The sequence below is a fragment of the Dunckerocampus dactyliophorus genome, chromosome 13 (assembly GCF_027744805.1).
Source record: "Dunckerocampus dactyliophorus isolate RoL2022-P2 chromosome 13, RoL_Ddac_1.1, whole genome shotgun sequence".
Taxonomy (NCBI): domain Eukaryota; kingdom Metazoa; phylum Chordata; class Actinopteri; order Syngnathiformes; family Syngnathidae; genus Dunckerocampus; species Dunckerocampus dactyliophorus.
The window spans coordinates 2,389,463-2,410,368 of record NC_072831.1 but is presented as its reverse complement, the minus strand read 5'-3'; the positions used below and the strand labels follow the sequence as shown (position 1 = coordinate 2,410,368).

Genomic DNA, 20,906 nt, shown 5'->3' with positions numbered 1-20,906 from the left:
CAACGGCATGAACAGAGTGAGCCCTTTTGACAGTCATACAGTCTCTCTGTGGGTGGAGGCAGGGTCGCTAGCATACACACAGTAAGAGTGTAGCCCATTGAGGAGTAATGCAAGGTAACAAATTAGAAATTAAATGAGTAGACTGCAATGTTTTGTCATATATTTTCTATATTTCTCACTGTTCTTAGAAGTACTTAAAGGGGACTTACTATGCTTTTCCTTTTTTCTAACCTATAAATGTAATGTTGTATTCTCGTGTTAAACGATGTCAACGTGTCAGATAATGAGGTTTGCGCATTTGGAAGTGACACCTGAAAGCAGTTTTGGATGGCTATGCACGCTGTGTTTTATAGAGTTTTACTACACCGAATTCCACTGACGTCACCGCAACCCGGACTTCCTTATATGGGCATGCCCAGGCACACACACACACACACACACACACACACACACACACACACACACACACAGTAGGCCTGCCCTCCCCCTGCTCTGCTCTACTCACTGTGTTAGCGTGTATGGCTCCCAGGAAGTGTTCGGGTCTGCCTCAAGATCAAGCCTCAAGCATCAGGCGGATTGGTTGGAGTTGCTGATTCACACGGGACTGTTTTGTGAACATGGGCCAATACGAAGCTGGGCTGTCCGCTAAACTGTTGCTGAAGTCCGCCGCCTTTCCAACATTACTTGGTCGTGTTGAAGAGTCAGAAGAGCAACCTGGAAGATCTAGAAAGCTCTCTGTGCGGGTTATCGTGTGTACTTGTAGCTGCTCTATAGGACTATTGGAGAACTCAATACAAAGGCCGAAAATGCGTGTGTGAAAATGAGTGTGTGAAAATGAGTGTGTATCGTCTCGTCTCATGAACTGTGTGTCTCGTGACACCCCGAGACAATGCGTAATGCCAAATCAATCTGCATTTCTCCTGCTAATATGCTCCATATTAGCCAGCCTTGTGCTCATGGCGGCTAATGCAGTGCTAATTCCCATCTGGCTTGTTCTGACGCCCTAGCTAGGCGGCTAATGTGCTATGTGTTGCAGCATGCAGCAAGAAATTCAATGGGTCATCTTTGTTTGCAGCGTCATTATGAATCTCAGAATATTAATATGGGTTTTCATGCCAAATGACTTGCTAAACAACATTGTTTATCGTCTTCAGCTCTGTGCAGTGTGCAAAGAGCAAGCTGATATCTGTCAGGCTGGCTATCACTGCCAGTAAAACATACCATACTCCTGACAACACAGTATTCGTTGTTGTGAATATGTCACTTCTTTATTGGACCTGATTGCCGGTGTCACTCGTAAGTGCTCTACACCTGAATTGTTAGCAAAACATGGATTTTATTAGCATGGCGGTCATTCCAGGGCTAATTAAGCTGCGATCGCTTCTCACTTGTCTTTTGTAGGGACGCTCCAATAGATCCGCCACCGATTAGCGTCGGCCCATTCCTGAAAAAAACACACATTTGGCATATGCCGATAAATTTCTTTCAAAGCCGATCCCAAAAAACGATCGCCCTGAGGGGGCAATATGACAATTCATGTCATGACAACACAGATATGAACCGACAAGGAACGCACTTTGTCTCGTATTGTCGCGAGAATACAAACTGGTCCGTAAAACCTCCAGTGGTTTCAGTTTGGCAGCTTGATACAGGCTAAGACAATCGATGCCAGTGTGTTTGATCACTCCCTTGAACTGACTGTGGCTGCAGTTGCATTCCTATCCTGCAGGGGGAAGTATCAAATACAAGACGATGACATCAATAAAAAAACAGAACGACGAAGAAGTTGGAAGCGCCTCTACGTGTAGCCGTTTCTTCTTGGACTGTACTACCCATGTTGTTGTCTCGCTTTTTGGCAGCATAAACCACACCAACACGGAATACGTTGCGGAAATGTACGCCGATGAAACAGCCACGACGCGGTATTGATATTGTGTGAGTGGAGCGAGCGGAATTGCATCGTAGCTTGTACAAATCACGGAGGCTGCTTAAAACACTTCCTGGCGCGATTCAGTTTGTTGACAAATCTTGTAAACATGAACTGTGACATATTTGTGGATCTGCTCAGTTAATACTGAGCACAAGTGGCGCCACTGTATAGACACGCAAATACGGGCGAGTTCCGCACGGGCTCACCTTCTGTTGCTGTTAGCTTAGCATTCGGCGCCGTGGGTTTTGGCAGGCTTTGGACGTCAGCTGTTTGTGGCGCTACATCATTACGGAACAGATCACTGACCACTATCACGCATACTATCATGTCAGCCTTTCGTGGTTGCCTCCGCCAGAGTTTGGTCTCATTCATTCTTCTCACTCCTTTCTCAACATTTTGACGTGAGCCGCGGTTGGGTTGGGGTCAGAGGTCACGGAGAGGTTGTTGGCGTGTCAAAGGGCACGCGAACGCATGACGTCATTCTTGGCTGTTGAGCGAACGTTAGCAAGCTAACGTGGCTAGCACAGTGAGACGGGCCGGTGATGCCTGCAGGTGAGATTTCCTTTTGTTTCACTCCTAATAATCCTTATCAAGCACTCAGGAGCAATTATGCCCCTGATATTTGATAATTCCCCCCAGTTTTGCTGTATTTAAAAAAATATTTCAAATATTTCAGGTTTCTTCTTAAATAATCTTTGTAAATTTTCTTTTTGTAATGTTATGACTTCATGCCCGTAATATTTTGACTTTATTTCCGTTATTTACAACATGTTAGGAGGAAACGTAACATTGTTTCCTCCTAACATGTATTATGACATTATTCTCGTTAAATTACAACTTTTTTTCTTAATATTTAGATTTTTTTTCTGAGATAATTATTTTCTATTTTATTTTTACTGTTGTTTTTCCATCCATTTTCTATACCACTTCTCATTTGTTTTTTTTGTTTTGTTTTTTTGTTAAATTATATTTTTAGAATTGTGCCGCAGATCGATTAAAAAAATAAATTAATTAATTTAAAAAAGGCCCCTTGGCCGCACTCTGGACACCCCTTCCATAGAGAGTTTAGTTCATATTGACATGCTAGCATGTCGCCTAGTTCCCTTGCCAAGTAACCTAATGAAGTGGCGGGTGATCAATAATGAATTAGTGCAGTTATTTATCCTTATTACAATGACCATACAACACTTTACGCCTACCGATTGTCTTTCACAGGCGAGAGTAACTGGACAAACACCCAGGAAAGATTTCACGAGACGCCAGAGAAGCACACGAGGAAGAAAAAGTCCAAAAAGAAAAACACTGAAAGCAAAGAAAGCATTGTGGTAAGTATATGACCAACTTCATATTATATGCAGTGGAACTTGTATGATCTGTTCAGGCAATGACAGGAAAATTAAAACAGTTGTTGTCTCTGCCTGGGGCCCGCTCATGTCTGTCTCCAAGGCAACTGCCTTGTTATCACGATGACATTCTGCGCACTTGAGGTTCCAAGATTGGGCAATAGGCTGGGTGAACTTCTTCAGGCCTACACACACATGCATCCAAGGGCACCCTCATACATGCACATACGCACACACACACACACACACACACACACACACACACACCCTCCCCTATTCCACGCCTTCACTGCTTCATCCCCCCCAGTGCAGAAAGGCGGGGTCCACGTTACGCGCTAACATGTCTGCACTGCAAGACTTCAATCTCCCTTTTCCCCTCTCCCGGTGTGAGGTTTTGACCTTTTATGTTGTAATGTCTTACTTATGTTGTATTGTCTTACTTGTGCCTATGTTGCAGAGGGTTTTTGCCGGTCCCACACTGGACTGTTTTTTTTTTCTCCTCCCCTCTCTTCTTGGTCTCCCCTTTTGTGTCCCCCCTTTTATCACCCAGTCATGCTGTCCTGTATATGTTGTATATGTACGGACAGGTGATTGCACAATTTCGCTTGTACCTCTATATTAGTGACACATAAAGGCCATTGTCATTGTCATTTTACTTCTTTTCAGCTTCAAACTCTTCAAAATGTCAGCCTTAACGACAAGGAGGTCAATGATGACACCACGCATCATTCCCAACACAGCAGCAGCTCCTCGCCTCCCCGACATAACAACATGAACATCAACAACAGCAGTAACCAAGAGGACATTCAACCATCTAAAGCCAAGCCGAAGAGCAAGAGAGCCCTTCCCAGCCGTCCTTTGCCCGACGAAGCCGCGGGCTTGGAAGCAGAAGACCTCCAAGACGCCAGACGCACGAGTAAGAAGGGCAAACGGAAAGAAGTTGGGAAGGGGGACCGCGAGGTGGAGCACGGTGGTCACGACAATGACGAGCTGCTGCTGCAGTACCAGCAGCAGATGGTACCGGAGGACGACATAAAGGCAGAGGACTCGGTGAATGACGACACGGGCAAGAAGAAAAAGAAGAAGCCAAAATCTGTGACCACCGAGTCGGAGGCTGGGTGGGTTTGTGGTGCTGGTTTGTACCCTGCAGTTTTATTACTATTACTTTATTCTCATGTCACAATCTTCTCTCGAACAGAGATCACGGCCAGGATGCTGATGTGGAACATGACAGCAAGAAGAAAAAGAAGAAGAAAAAGTCAAGTAAATGGTTGCTAACTTAACCATCCATTTATTTTCTATGCCACTTGTCCTCATTGGTGTCGCGGGTGTTTGCTGGAGCCTATCCAAGATGACTTCGGGCAAGAGGTGGGGTACACCCTGGACTGGTCACCAGCCAATGGCAGGGCACATATAGACAAACAAGCATTCACACTCACATTCATACCTATGGACAATTTAGAGTCACCAATGAACCTAACATGCATGTTTTTGGAATGTGGGAGGAAGCCGGAGTACCCGGAGAAAACCCACACACACACACACGGGGAGAACATGCAAACACAGAGATGCCCATCGGTCTTTCCGATCTCCTGACTGTGTGGCCAACATGCCACACGCTCGGCCACCTGACTTGACCAATATAATATATTTGAACACATGCACTAATTAAATGTAATATAAGTTGTTAATATTATTACTATTATTATTATTTTTATGATCATCATTTTACATCATCATCTTTTTAGACATTAATACACATAATTACATGTGCACCGTGCTTTATATTTTAGAGGAATTTATTAAGGAAATGACGGGGAACATAACTGCAAAGCATACATGAAAATATAAAAAAATATATATCGTGGATAGCTAGTCAAAAATTAGATTAAAATATGTCAAATTAAATAACTATGTGTGTGTGTGTATATATATACAGTATATATATATATATATATATACACACACAGTAGAACCTCGCATAACGTAAACCTCCTTTTACGTAAATTCCACTGAACGTAAAGAATTTATGTAAATTATTCGCATCGTATTACGTAAGGAATTCCATATAACATAAAGCGTCAAGTCCGTGCAAGCGACAGAGAGACTAACAGAGTACACTTGATGGCCTTCTGGCTTCATGCTCTCATTAGCTGATTATCGGTGCACCGCCTACGCTCTGATCTCATTGGCTGATGATTGGGGCAACGTATACGCTCTTATCTCATTGGCTGACTTATCCAGCGCGTCCATATTTGTATGCGAGCTCCCTTCCTCATCGTAGTTGCGATGAAATCTCTTCTTAATTTCTTTACTTTTATTTGTGTTAAAATTACCGTAGTCACGTTGTCAATCGAAACAAAGCAGGAAATGATCCAGAAGCATGACGGTGGTATGAAATGAAGTGATATTGCTAGACTATACGCCCGTTCCCCATCGACCATTATACCTTATTTACCTTATTTTATATTGGAATGTTACTCTACTATGTTTATGCTGTTTTGTTATATTTCCCCACCATATTTGGTGGACTTTGAATATTTTGAAGGACCAAAGGTGTGAGTTTGGGAAGATCTTGGAACGGATTAAGCTATTTACATGTATTTTATGGTTCGTACAACATAAAATCCCTATAACAATAAAGGTTCTTGGAACGGATTATTTACGTTGTAGGGGCGACTACTGTATATACAGTATATATATACTGCTCAAAAAAATTAAAGGAACACTTGGAAAACACATCAGATCTAAACTGGGGGGAAAATGATGTTGAATATGTTTCCTGATAATAAGTGAGTGATGTATTAGTAACAAAATGATGCCACATCATTTGATAGAAATGAAAATGATCACCCTATAGAGGGGGAAAATCAAAGACACCCCAAAAATGAAAGTGAAAAAATGATGCAGCACACTGGTCCATTTAGCTAAAATGTCATTGTAGCAACTCAAAATGATTCTCAGTAGTTTGTGTGGCCCCCACGTGCTTGTACGCATGCCTGACAACGTCGGGGCATGCTCCTAATGAGACTACGGATGGTGTCCTGGGGGATCTCCTCCCAGATCTGGACCAGGGCATCACTGCGGTACCTGGACGCATGGAGGAGATTCCAGGAGACAGGTAGTTACTCCAGGAGAGCTGGACAGGGCCGTAGAAGGTCCTTCAACCCTCAGCAGGATTGATATCGGCTCCTTTGTGCAAGGAGGAACAGGATGAGCACTGCCAGAGCCCTACAAAATGACCTCCAGCAGGCCACTGGTGTGAATGTTTCTGACCAAACAATCAGAAACAGGCTCCATGAGGGTGGCCTGAGGGCCCGACGTCCTGTAGTGGGCCCTGTGCTCACTGCCCAGCACCGTAGAGCTCGATTGGCATTTGCCATAGACCACCACAATTGGCAACTACACCACTGGTGCCCTGTGCTCTTCACTGATGAGAGCAAGTTCAACCTGAGCACATGCGACAGACGTGAAAGGGTCTGGAGATGCCGTGGAGAACGTTATGCTGCCTGCAGCATCATTCAGCATGACCGGTTTGGTGGTGGGTCAGTGATGGTCTGGGGAGGCATATCCCTGGGAGGACGCACAGACCTCTACAGGTTAGATAACGGCACCCTGACTGCTATTAGGTATCGGGATGAAATCCTTGGACCCATTGTCAGAACCTACGCTGGTGCAGTGGGACCTGGGTTCCTCCTGATCCACGACAATGCCTGACCTCATGTGGCTAGTGTATGCAGGTAGTTCCTGGAGGATGAAGGAATTGATACCATTGACTGGCCCCCACGTTCAGCTGACCTAAACCCAATAGAACACCTCTGGGACATTATGTTTAGGTCCATCTGGCGCCGCCAGGTTTCTCCTCAGACTGTCCAGGAGCTCATTGATGCCCTGGTCCAGATCTGGGAGGAGATCCCCCAGGACACCATCCGTAGTCTCATTAGGAGCATGCCCCCACGTTGTCAGGCATAAATTGCATTAAATAAGAAAAAGCTAATATTTCATTTCTGACAATGATGTTATGCCAAGGAGGAAAACAAAAGGCAGAGATCAGTTGTATCGTAGTTATTTTATTTGACATATTTTAATATAACTTTTGACTAGATATCCACTACCCACCCAAAATGGATCGGCAACACAATTTTGGGTCCCGACTAGAGATCGACCAATAGTTAAGGAGGCCGATAACGATATTTGGAGGCGATATTCGTTTGCAGTAAAAAATTGGCGTAAAATGTTGATTAATACAAACACTTAACACTTAACTCAATCATGTTTATTTAACCCAAAAAAAAAAAAAAAAAACTTGCGAAGAGCACAGAGATCCTAGACTCAGAAGCATCTCTTGAATTTGAAGTTGAATTAAAAACTTTTCCTTAAATGTTTGCACAGTTAATAAAGTAACATTTATATATAACTTACCTTTTGTTTTAAGTACAAACATAAAAAGTGCAGGGAGTTAAGCTCAGCAGCAATTCTTGTTAAGTTGAATACAAAATAAATAGCTAAATATAATAGCTCCCTAAATTTTTTCAGCCTTCATCTTAGCGTACTTCCATGCAACAAAACAAGACTGAATTGAATTTCTTTCACAAGCACACACCCAGGCTTCTACAATCGCGGACTGCTCACGCATTGACATTACCAACAGCATTGTTTCAAGTGATTCACAGACATATCGGGAGGGACTACGCGCTAGCAAAGCTGCTGCTTGTGTTTGCTCCGCTCTTCACGTTATGTTATTGCAGTAGTCGTGAGCTGTAGAGTTTTTCACGTGACTTTCACGCAAGCGAACACTATTCTCCACATGACATGCTGTACATTCTCCCCATTGCTATACATAGTCTGCTGAGCCTTGAGAGCCAGACCGGGGAACTAATGTTATGGTACGCTAGCTAACCAGCCTCCAATAAAACAAGTCAATTGAGTTTTTTACCCGCTCTCTCTCAATCACACACATGCTTTCACTATCACAGACTGTTTGACTGTTGACATTATCAGCAGACTTCTTTCAAGTAATTCATGTCAGGAGGTACTACGAGCTAGCAGAGCTGCCGCTAGTGTTTACTCCGCTCTTACGTTATTCTGCTGCCCGCTGGAACGTTAGTAGTAGTTGTGACATGTAGAGCAAGGGCATGTTTATTACAATTTAGAGTTTTCTGAGATATAGTCGTACCCGCCTAAACACACAGCAAGGGCTCTGGAACCAGTCCTCTCGAGAGGGGTTGGACTTTATTCCACTCTGGCGTTGCCAGCAATGAGAGGCCACGGGCAAGGGTGGCAGTTGTTGTTGCAGCCCGGCTTGTGGCCTGTATGTTGGAGTTTAGCCCGGGGAATGAGAGGGTTTCCCTCCACCTTTGGGTGGGGCGACGGGTCCTGACTGTTCTTTGTGCTTATGTGCCAAAAAGCAGTTCAGAATACCCCCCCATTTTGGGATCTCCAGAGGGAGTACTGGAGAGTGCTCCCTCGGTGGATTCCCTTATTTTAAAAAGTACATATAAAAAAAAAGAAGAGTTATGAAATTGGTTATCTGTACCATATCGGTCTCGAGAAGCGGAAAGTTATCCGTATCATTTTGGGGAAAAAAATGTGCATCTCTACTTTATATAATTGATACATTTTCTATGCCGCTTGTACTTGCTAGGGTCACGGGGGTAGCCGACTTTGGGCGAAAGGTACCGACCACCTTACGGCCACAGCTCCGATCAGCTGCTTCGACAATGTAGGCACGGAGCATGGCTTATTTCAGACTTAATGTCCGCCACCTCCCTCGGAACATGGTCGAACCTCTCCCTGATGTGGAAGTTGAAACTCTTTCTGACAGGAGACTCTGCCAGTCATTCCCAGCAGACCCTCACAATACGTTTGGGCCTACCAGGTCTGACCAGCATCCTCACCCATCATTGGAGCCAACTTACCACCAGGTGGTGATCGGTTGACAGCTCTCCCCCTCTCTTCACCCGAGTGTCCAAAATATGTGGCCACAATTCCAACGACACGACCACAAAGTCAATCATCGAACTGTGGCCCAGGGTGTCTTGATGCTCTGTGCACATGTGAACACCCTTGTTCTTGAACAAGGTGTTCGTTGTGGACCATCTGTGACGAGCACAGAGGTCCAATAACAAAGCACCGCTCAGGGTTCCCCCAGCAGAAATTTAGATTTAACTACTTTGTGCACACCTGGAGGTAAGAACAACTGGAACAAATTATAATTTGACCAAATGTACTTGCTGATTTGTCCTAACCAAATATGACATTACTACTACCACATCACTACTAACAAGAGAACCGGAGTATACAGCAGAGGGAGCCACCTGCTGTGGCCCAGCAAGGTGCACTGTATTCGGACACATGCTCCGAGCAGCTGGTGTGTCCTAATATATAGCAAGTCCATTATTTAACTTCAATAATGATTTGGGCTGCATGAGAAAGTTGAAAGACAAACCCCTCTCTTTGACCACATGGTCAATTCTAAACAATTATATTGCACAACCGGGCACCGATAGTGTAACTGTAATAGCGGCAAGGAGCAAGCTGCTCAGTCAGCAATAATAGTGCTGATAAGTCCATCGTAAACAGTAAGGCAAGTGTGACAAGCACAACTCTCACACCAACAGCTGAATAGCAATATTTTCAAGCGCATGCGGAGATGGAGAAAGCTCCTGGCCACTCATGATACTGCAAACGCTGATAATGCCAGCTTGTGGAGTTAATCAAAGAACTACATCAAGAGGTTGCCCACAGCCACAACTGTGAAAGCCAATGTTTTTTGACCCGACACTAATTAGAGAATGGGGGGAACTGTAATTTACCACTTTTACACTCTTAATTGTGCTTTTTGTGTATGACAGAGTACATTGGTATACATCGTCGTTGTCGATCACCACTCATTTTTCATGCAGCTCTTATAGTGGATATCTTTCTATTGCTACCTCAAGCTGCATAGCAAGTGACTGCTGTAATAATGCTCAGGTTCAGCTGTGGAAGAAGATGGTACCGAGGCAGCGCCCAAGAAGCCCGTCACTGATGACGGTCTGGTGCTTGGGGTGTACGTGCACAGAACAGACTGCCTCAAGACGGACCTGCGCATCTCTCATCCCATGGTCAAGGTCCACTTGGTGGATGAAGTCACTGGCCAGTACGTGATGAAGGAAGACAGGTTAGAGAGGGTCCCAGTCGTCATTCTGTTTTAGCTTCGTCACAGTTAAGTGTTCCTGCTTGTTCTACAGCCACCGTCCAGTGTCGTCTTTTTACGAACAAGACCGTGTTGACCACATCTTGCCCATCATGACGCAGCCTTTTGACTTCAAGAAGAACAAGACGGTCATTCCTGAGTGGCAGGAGCAGATAATCTTCAATGAGCCCTTTGGCCACTTTGTCCAGCAGGACTCTAAGGGCCCCAACGTGATCCTCTTCTTTGAGGTGACAAACGGTCCTTCACCTGTGAAACAGCCGAGCCTGTGTCATGTTTTTTTTTTCAATAATTGTTTGTATTTCCTTCAAGATCCTAGACTTTCTAAGCATGGAGGAAGCCAAAGCCAACGTTGATGTTGACGTGAACGAGCGGGGGTTCCGAAAGATCGCGTGGGCCTTCCTCAAGGTACCGCTGTAGGTCTACCAAATACCAATCGTGTGAAAAAGTATTTTGCCCTTTCCTGATTTCTTTGTTTTTTTCGTGTTTGTCACACTTCAATGTTTCAGGTCATCAAAAAAAATTAATTAGTCAATGACAACACAACTGAACAGAAAATGCAGTTTTTAAATGAAACTTGTTCTTATTAAATTAAGGAAGAGGAAAAAATCCAAACCTGCATGGCCTTGTGTTAAAAAGTGATTGGCGCCCCCCAAAATTGTTGGGACACCAGCGAACCACAGTGAGAACCATTATCAACAAATGGTGAAAACATGTAATGGTGTTGAACTTTCTCAGGAGGGGCCGGCCAACCAAAATTACCCCAAGAGCGCCGCGACGACTCATCCAAGAGGTCACAAAAGACCCCACAACAACATCCTAAGAGCTGCAGGCTGGGCAAAAAGGGCCTGCATGGCAGAGTTCCAAGACCAAAACCACTGCTGAACAAAAACAACATTAAGGCTCGTGTCAATTTTGCCAGAAAACATCTTGATGATCCCCAAGACCTTTGGGAAAATACTCTGTGGTCTGACCAGACAAAAGTTGAACTTTTTATAAGGTGTGTGTCCCATTATCTGGTGTAAAAGTAATGCAGCATTTCAGAAAAAGAACATCATAGCAACAGTAAAATATGGTGGTGGTAGTGTGATGGTCTGGGGCTGTTTTGCTGCTTCAGGACCTGGAAGACCTGCTGTGATAAATGGAACCATGAATTCTGCTGAAGGAGAATGTCCGTCTGTTGGTGACCTCAAGCTGAAACCAACTTGGGTTCTGCTGCAGGACAATGATCCAAAACACACCAGCAAGTCCACCTCTGAATGGCTGAAGACTTTGGAGTGGTCTAGTCCAAGTCCTGACCTGAATCCTATTGAGATGCTGTGGCACGACCTTAAAAGGCGCTTCATGCTGGAAAAGCCTCCAATGTGGCTGAATGACAACAATTCCACAAAGATGAGTTCCTCCCCAGCGCTGTAAGAGACTCATTGCAAGTTATCACAAACGCTTGGTTGCAGTTGTTGCTGCTAAGGGGGGACCAACCACTTACTAGGTTTAGGGGGCAATCACTTTTTCACACAAGGCCATGGAGCTTTGGATTTTTTGGTCTCCCTTAATAATAAAAAGTTTCATTTAAAAACTGCATTTTGTCTTCAGTTGTGTTGTCATTGCTAATATTTCAATTTGGTGTTTCTCCCGTTAACCTTCAGTTGGTGGGAGCCAATGGCGTGCTGAATGCCGGCAGTAAACTTCGCCTCCAGCTCTACTGCCTGCCCACATGGGTGCGGAGACAGCCGGGCTCCATTGAGGTGGTCGAGTGGTGGCGGCATTACCCTCGAGTCAAATACGCGTCCACACTTTACGTGACGGTGAAAGGCATCAAAATACCTCAGCATGTAAGTAACAAGAGTTTTAATCATCAATGTTTGTGTATGTGTAAGTGATATGATCAATAACAGTCTTGTCACTGATGAAGAGCCCCTCTGCTCCTTCACACACACACAGGCATAATAGATGCGCACGCCCTCTAGCATACATTGGTGTATATTATTATTATTATATAGCGATAGATTATTATATGATAATTCTATTATTAATGTATATAATGTATGTAAAATAATTGAATAATGAATTATATTTATTATATTGTTATTGGATTCAATAACATTTGTGATTGAGCAGATCACCTGCTGTAATAGTAATAATATACTTATTATTGTAATATTGTATTGTGCTCTACTTGGTGGCATTTACAGTTTCATTAAGCTTTTTCACAAAAAATGGCATAAATGTGACGTTTGGACATTTTTACTGTTTTCTTATTGTATTTATTTTTGACATTTAAATGTGAGGCCTTTGGTTCATCATATAAAAAATGAAACATTCAATTCAATCCTGTTATCCCGCTTTCACCAATATCACACTCGTTTTTGTTGTTTTTCTGACTCACGAAATTTGAAAATACATGCTGTCCACTGTCCAAGGACAACATGTCTGTAGGTACTCTCTGCTCCCTACAAATGAGTATTGGCAGTGTAAGCTAACCCAAAGACACCTCGTGGTTTGAATACCTAATATGTATCAGTTCAAAGGTCGCATAGGTTGTGTCGGCGCTGATATATAAAGTTGGAATCTGGTCCAATGTGGTGCGTTTATGTTGCACCCTCTGCTTCCTCAGGTGGACCCCAGTATTCGCTCCATGATGGCGCTGCAAGAGGAACGAGGCAGCACCTCCTACAGCGAGCTGCAGGACGGCGCCACCAAAAGGATGTCAACGCCACACTTGGAAGACAAGCCGACGGTGCTGAAGTGGAGCAGGCTTCCCGGACAGGTACGTCCCAAGAATGTCTTCACTTTTATGGCGCTCCAGGATGAAACGCTAAGCTTTTTTTTGTTGTCAAAAGGTGTGCCGGATACCTAACAAGCCCATGCTGGCATTCCGTGGCGGTCAGATGGGATGCTTGACTGTGCTCTTTTCTCATGCTGGGACTCTCCTCGCTGCTGCTTGTGCTGACAGGGATACTTTCCCTGTTGTAGGTGAGTGTCAGCTCCCTCCTGAACAGAAACACTCCGCATACGCAAATATACACTCATACCTTTTCTGTACTCTTTCAGTGTTCGAGATCCCCTCTGGGAAAGTCTTGGCTGCCTTCAGCGGCCATTTAAAGATTGTCTACGAACTCTGCTGGTCCTCAGATGATACACGCCTTTTGTCCGCCTCCTCGGATGGAACTGTCAGGTCATGTCTCAGAATTGCTGTTTATATGTAGCGCCACTAGGGGTCAGTACACCCACCACCTATTTCAAATTGGACAAGCCAATTTGCTTTAGAAAGTTCTAGAATGGTAGGTAAAGTGCTTTAAAATCCATTGCTTATTTCCTCAAATGCTGTAGTCCCACAGTGTTTCAGTGATGCATTGGGGTCAGGTGTTATTTTTTGTTGTTTGTTTTTTTGTTTGTTTTTTTTATGCATTTTTTAGAATTCAGTATGTATTTAATAGGGCTGTCAAAGTTTTTCCTTTTTTTTTTTGTTAACGGCACTTTTTTTGACACGAGATTAATGTGCGCACGTCCTGTGTTTTACCTTCGGCAGACACCATAATTATTACCGTGTAGCTACAAGCTGGAGCAAATATTGAGCAGAAATGGGGTGTTTTGATTGGTAAATTTAGCATCAAGCGGGAAGATACTGAAGCACTGCTGGTATTTTTTAATTGCCATTTATACAGTGGTACGGCATAGGAGTGTCCCTACTGTTGTTTTTTTTTTTGTTTTTCTTTTTAAGAAGCGAGCCCTCTCTTTGCTTGGAACTGCGAACAAAAATGGACATCTATGTTGGGGCTTCTGTCAATTCAGAATTAGCAGTGCACCAGCTAGTCATCATCTACCGTATTTTCCGCACCATAAGGTGCACCGGATTATAAGGCGCAGTCTCAATTACGGGGTCTACTTCTGTACTAAATGCATACATAAGGCGCACCGTATTATTATGCACATGCTAAAACATACGGTCTACAAAAAAAAGGCAAAACAGTGACTTTAGTTTAACTTTATTGTACTATTTAACAATATACTCACCGTATTTTTCATCAGTCTTCTTCCATGATGGCAAGCTCCGAATTCATTTGCTTCACTTGCTCCATTTGCTTCACTTCACAAATGTTGTTTTGCAGCATACCGATAGTATACCTAGTGGAGGCGTGGCAGAGGTAAGCATACGTACCATACGTATTACATAATGTTCTCTGATTGGTTTATCGCTGCCACCGTACGTACTGTATGTATTATGTCCCTGTGTCATCGGGAAGTGGTCTGACAGTCAAGCACTTACCAAAGTCGCACAACAACATTTTTACAGATTATGGAACTCAGTGCACACATTAGGTGCACCGTCGATTTTTGAGAAAATTAAAGGCTTTTAAGTGTGCCTTATAGTGTGGAAAATAGTGTAATTTTATGTTATTTGCATTTATTGTGTAATACTGTGACAGGAATGACATCAAATCAAAAGCACGAAATTAATACAGATACAGCCTGGACTTTTTTCCCAAAGAGGTTGTATTACACAGATATGCACTTTAGCATTAGCACAATAAGGTCATCAAATCTTACCTTTATGCATTCCCACATAGTATCAGCATTTGGAATCAAATGTGGAGGTGAAAGAAAACGGGTAAAAATACAGTAGTAGTAGTAGTAGTAGTAGTAGTGTGACAAAGTTACAAGGTGTGTTCAAGGACAGTCAAATAAAGTGGGACAAAACACTGCTTGCACCATTCCAACAGTCAAATAAAGTGGGACAAAACACTGCTTGCACCATTCCATTTTCCTCCGCTTATCCGGGTCCGGGTCGCGGGGGCAGCAGTCTCAGTAGGGAAGCCCAGACTTCCCGGTCCCCGACCACCTCCTCCAGCTCCATCAGGAGGACACCAATGCGTTCCCAGGCCAGCTGTGAGACATAATCCCTCCAGCGTGTCATAGGTCTTCCCCGGGGCCTTCTCCCGGCTGGGCATGCTCAAAACACCTCACCAGGGAGGCGTCCGGGAGGCATCCGGACTAGATGCCCGAGCCACCTCAGCTGGCTCCTCTCGATGTGAAGGAGCAGCGGCTCTACTCTGAGCTCCTCCCGGATAACCGAGCTCCTCACCCTGTCTCTTAGGGTGAGTCCCGCTACCCTACGAAGAAAACTCATTTCAGCCGCTTGTATCCGCGATCTCGTTCTGTCGGTCATGACCCAAAGCTCATGACCATAGGTGAGGGTGGGAACATAGATCGAACAGTAAATTGAGAGCTTTGCCTTCCGGCTCAGCTCTCACTTCACCATGACGGTCCGGTACAGCGACCGCATTACTGCAGACGCTGCGCCCATCCGCCTATCGACCTCACGCTCCAACCTTCCCTCACTCGTGAACAAGACCCCGAGATACTTGAACTCCTCCACCTGGGGCAGGACCTCATTCCCAACCCGGAGGGAGCAATCCACCCTTTTCCGACTCGGAACCATGGCCTCGGATTTGGAGGTGCTGAGTCTCATCCCAGAAGCTTCACACTCAGATGCAAACCATCCCAGTAAACGCTGCAGGTCACAGCCCGATGAGGCCATCAGGACCACATCGTCTGCAAATAGCAGAGACGAGATCCTAAGGCCCCCGAACTGGACTCCCTCGACACTTTGGCTGCGCCTAGAAATTCTGTCCATGAAAATTATGAACAGAATCGGTGACAAAGGGCAGCCTTGACGGAGGCCAACGTTCACCGGAAACAGGCTTGACTTACCACTGGCAATGTGAACCAGGCTCCTGCTCCGGTTGTACAAGGATTGAATGGCACGTAGTAGCGCGCCACCAATCCCATACTCCCGGAGCACCCCCCACAGGACACCGCGAGGGACACGGTCGAATGCCTTTTCCAGGTCCACAAAGCACATGTAGACCGGTTGGGCAAACTCCCAAGTACCCTCCAGGACCCTTGCAAGGGTGTGGAGCTGGTCCAGTGTTCCGCTTCTTCAGCTTGACGGCAGCCCTGACCTCTGGTGTCCACCATCGGGTTCGGGGCTTGCCGCCACGACTGGCACCGACCACCTTGCAGCCGCAGCTCCGATCGGCTGCCTCAGCAATGGAGGCACGGAATAGAGCCCATTCGGACTCGATATCCTCGTCCTCCCCCAGGATGCAGGAGAAGCTCTGCCGGAGGTGAGAGCTGAAGACTCGACGAACAGGAGACTTTGCCAAACGTTCCCAGCACACCCTCACTACACGTTTGGGTCTCCCGGGTCTGTCCGGCATCCTCCCCCGCCATCTAATCCAACTCATCACCAGGTGGCGATCAGTTGACAGCTCAGCCCCTCTCTTTACCCGTGTGTCCAAAACATGTGGACGCAAGTCTGATGATACGACTACAAAGTCGATCATAGACCTGCGGGTAGGGTGTCCTGGTGCCATGTGCACTTATGGACATCCTTATGTTGGAACATCGTGTTTGTGATAGACAAACTGTGGTTCGCACAGAAGTCCAACAACATCACACCGCACGGGTTCAGATCGGGGAGGCCGTTCCTCCCAGTCATGCCCCTCCAGGTCACACTGTCATTGCCCACATGGGCGTTGAAGTCTCCCAGTAAAACGACAGAGTCACCAGTTGGGGTGCTCTCCAGCACCCCTCTGATGGACTCCAGGAAGGCTGGGTACTCTGAACTGCCGTTTTGCGCGTACGCACAAACGATAGTCAGGACCCTTTCCCCAACCCAAAGGCGTAGGGAAATGACCGTCTAGTTCACCGGGGATGACTCCAACACAGAGGCACCGAGCCGGGGGGCTATTAATAAGCCCACACCAGCTCGCCGCCTCTCCCCTGCAGCAACTCCAGAGTAGAACAAGGTCCAGCCCCTCTCGAGGAGTTTGGATCCAGAACCCAAACTGTGGGTCGAGGTGAGTCCGACTATATCTAGTCGGAATGTCTCAACCTCTCTCACAAGTTCGGGCTCCTTCCCCGCCAGAGAAGTGACGTTCCATGTCCCAAGAACCAGATTTGGCCGCCGAAGACCAGGTCGCCTAGGTGCCCGCCCTTGACCGCCACCCAAAACGCAATGCACCGGACCCTTATGCTTGTCCCCGCAGGTGGTGGGTCTACGGGGGGGAGATCCCGTGTGGCTTCTTCGGGCTGAGCCCGGCCGGGTCCCACGGGTGAAAGCCCGACCACCAGACGCTCCCCCAGGCCTGGCTCCAGGTTGAGGCCCCGGTATCCCACTTCAGGGCGAGGTGCGGTCTCTCCTCGTGTGTTTGTTCATACGGGTCTTCTGAATCACTCTTGGTCTGGCCCGTCACCCAAGACCTGTTTGCCTTGGGAGACCCTACCAGGGGCATATAGCCCCAGACAACATAGCTCCTAGGATCACTCGGGCACACAAACCCCTCCACCACGGTAAGGTGGTGATTCACGGAGGGGCTGCTTGCACCAAACATGCAAAAACTGTGGGATTTCTAATTGTATATAATTTTTTTGAATAAAATGAAACATAAAATGTGATGTAGTTTTTGTTGTAGTTGCGTATCAAATCATTTACCACAAAGATTCACATCCCTTCTTATAGAAATTAACTTTTTTCATATGCGATTAACTCTGGACAAAATGCAATTAATCATGATTAAATATTTTCATCAATTGACAGCCCTAGTTTTTAATACTATAACTATTTTTTTAAACTAATAAGTTATTTAAAAATACATTACTTTGTTGTAAAAAATAATTAATATCCCAGTATACTTTATAAATAGAAATTTATTTGAATAATAGAGCAATAATATATTACATTATACTAAAATGTACAGCAGATAGTGCCGCCATAGACGGTGTTTTTGTGTCCCCTGCAGGGAGTGGAATGTGGACATGTTCCTGCCAAATGCCAGGAAAGTTCTCCCACATCCTTCGTTCGTCTACTCGGCCCAGTACCACCCAACGGCCCAGAACCTGGCGGTGAGCGGCGGCTACGACTATGTGCTTCGTCTGTGGCGGCTGGATGTGGACGAGGTGAACGGCCAGCTCCTGCGAGAGTTCGAGGCTCATGGCAGTTTCATCAACACTGTTTGTTTTGACGCAGCAGGTATTTGAGCTTTCTTGTGACGCCCATCCGCGATGCTGGATGGAAGGTTTGACCTCGTGCTTGTTTTGTTCATGTCAGGGCAGAAGATGTTCTCAGCAGACAACACGGGTAGTATCATTGCGTGGAATACCTCTGTAAGCGGCCGTCAGCCTTGGCGTCACTGGTCTGTGGAGAAGGTATCTGATAGACGGACGTCTTCTGTGCATGCTCCTTCGGCGTAGTGAAGATCCCAGTCTATGTGAAAGGCTACATGTCCTCCGTCTTTCTCCAGAACCTTGCAGAAGAGGACCTGAAGGGAGTGCCCATCAACATGCTGCAGGTCCATTCAAACGGGCGCTGCCTCCTCATTCATGCCAAAGACAACATCCTGAGAACAATGGATCTCAGAATGTAAGTCTACAAGCTCATTTCACACACTTGCCACTCAAATAACCACAAACAACAGCGATGGGAATGTTGATCAAGCCTTTTCTAACATTCCACGCTGCTAAACGAGTAACAAAAGTATGTAAGATCTGTGCTGATGATATTGGATCGATATCGGTATCAGCCGATAATCGAGGCTACAATATCGGAAATCGGCTTGGAAGTGAAGAAGTTGTATTCGGACACCCCTATTTATAAGTCAGGAATCCTACTTGGCAGAAATTCACTTACCACAGTCAGGTCTGGAACAAATTACCAGAAATAAACGAGGGATTACTGCATTTCAATAATTCTTATTGTTATTGTGATATCTTCTTCAAACAGTCAATATTTTAACTTTTCCTCGTTTCATTGTGGCCTTAATCCGCCTTCATGATATGTCATGTTTTATTTTATGCCTAAAATATACACGGGGGGTCCAATAAAAATCAAGCACATAGGACACCCCAACTCCACCAAAGGAAGATCTCAGTGTGCTTGTTGAAATGTGTGCATTATTACTGTAACTTCAGCATTGCATGTTTTTTGTTTGTTTGTTTGTTTACCTTCATGTTGCAATTCTTTCTGCAGCCCATTTAGGCATCAGACTAGTTGGGTCTGGTTCACCTACACCCGGGATGTCAAACTCATTTTCATGGAGGGCCACATCGCAGTTATGGCTGCCCTCAGAGGGCCACTTGTCGATATGTATGCATATAAATATGAATATGAATATAAGCTCCTGATATTACTGTATTACACAATTTTCCAAGCATTTGATGATTACATTTCTACTAACAAATTGATGGAAAACATGCTTTGAAAAGAGAAGTGACAAGTCAGGGTCAAGGTGACAAGCAGACATTCACGTATTTATTTTTGACAACAAACAATGCTTGGAATATCTTGCTGCATGATCACATCATATTCAAATTTTGAAGAACTGCAAGCAGTACAATTTTTCTGTCAAAATGAAAGAACAAATACATGTAGAAGGAAAAATGTGCAAAAAGTGCATTATTGACACACGTTGTTCCCAGGCCTTTGTGGGCCACGTAAAATGATGTGGTGGGCCACATCTGGACTCCGGGCCTTGACTTTGACACATGTGACCTACGCCCTCTGTATAGAAAATCTGTTTCAAAGATGAGAAGGAAAAGTTAGGAAACATTTATCTTCAATGTGTCCTAGTTGGACGGTAAAAACCTATGTGGGAGCCACAAACCACCGAGAGCGGATCTACAGCACCTTCACGCCTTGCGGGAGCTTCATCTTCTCCGGCAGCGAGGACGGAATGGCGTACGTTTGGAACACTGAAACTGGTGAGACTCCTTTTTATCATAAGAATTTGTATTCATAAAGAAAAAAAAAAAAAGAAACATTCACTGTCCACTGTCTCTACCGCCAGGTGACCAGTTGGCCGTGTACTCTGAACTTTGCTACAGCTCGGCTCTCTGCGGCGTATCCTTCCATCCTCATGACAACATGGTGGCTTTCTGCGCCTTCGGAGAAGGCCAGCCCGTGCACGTTTACCTGCACGACCGTAAAGGTGCGGTACGACGCCACACGGCGCCGTGGAATCATGCAGGTCACGGTACCGCAATGTATCACATCTCTCGCCGCAGTTTCCCAGCTGGACGTGCACAGCATGAAAGAGCTCGGGTCGACGTCAGCCGACACCAGAACCACCAGGAACACGCCCGACCCGCTTCACAGCACGTCCGCTTCCTCCGCCGTGGATCAGTTCAGCCAGGCGGCCAGGCTGGCGTTGAAACTGCAGCGAGTCAAAGAGCAAATGGATTCAGTCCTTGTAAATCTACATTTTTTGTCATAATTGACATTTAATACAAGCACATTATCGTATTATTTACCTGACAATATTTCCCTTGAAAGGAGCCCCATCACAGATCTTCAAGTGGATACGAGCCAGGTGCTGTCGTATTTTTCTTTATACATTTATTCATTTTATTACTTACCTATTGTATTGATGTATTGTTT

General features: G+C 45.3%; 1 protein-coding gene across 4 annotated transcripts in view; it reads left to right on the top strand.

Annotated features, from left to right (window-relative positions):
- The first annotated feature begins 1,781 nt into the window (after window positions 1-1,781).
- ahi1 (Abelson helper integration site 1) overlaps window positions 1,782-20,906 on the top strand; it is a 26,299-nt gene continuing 7,174 nt past the window's right edge. For all 4 annotated transcript variants that reach the window (XR_008573504.1, XM_054797147.1, XM_054797146.1 and 1 more), the window contains exons 1-18: window positions 1,782-2,482; window positions 3,146-3,255; window positions 3,940-4,391; window positions 4,472-4,536; window positions 10,249-10,435; window positions 10,506-10,698; window positions 10,781-10,876; window positions 12,115-12,300; window positions 13,083-13,235; window positions 13,309-13,441; window positions 13,520-13,643; window positions 18,274-18,503; window positions 18,582-18,679; window positions 18,775-18,893; window positions 20,100-20,230; window positions 20,317-20,457; window positions 20,534-20,718; window positions 20,802-20,838. Coding sequence is in view for 3 of the 4 variants with exons in the window: in XM_054797147.1 (XP_054653122.1) it covers window positions 2,473-2,482; window positions 3,146-3,255; window positions 3,940-4,391; window positions 4,472-4,536; window positions 10,249-10,435; window positions 10,506-10,698; window positions 10,781-10,876; window positions 12,115-12,300; window positions 13,083-13,235; window positions 13,309-13,441; window positions 13,520-13,643; window positions 18,274-18,503; window positions 18,582-18,679; window positions 18,775-18,893; window positions 20,100-20,230; window positions 20,317-20,457; window positions 20,534-20,718; window positions 20,802-20,838 (2,650 nt within the window). In the remaining variant the exon portion in view is untranslated. The remainder of the gene's footprint in view (window positions 2,483-3,145; window positions 3,256-3,939; window positions 4,392-4,471; window positions 4,537-10,248; window positions 10,436-10,505; window positions 10,699-10,780; window positions 10,877-12,114; window positions 12,301-13,082; window positions 13,236-13,308; window positions 13,442-13,519; window positions 13,644-18,273; window positions 18,504-18,581; window positions 18,680-18,774; window positions 18,894-20,099; window positions 20,231-20,316; window positions 20,458-20,533; window positions 20,719-20,801; window positions 20,839-20,906) is intronic.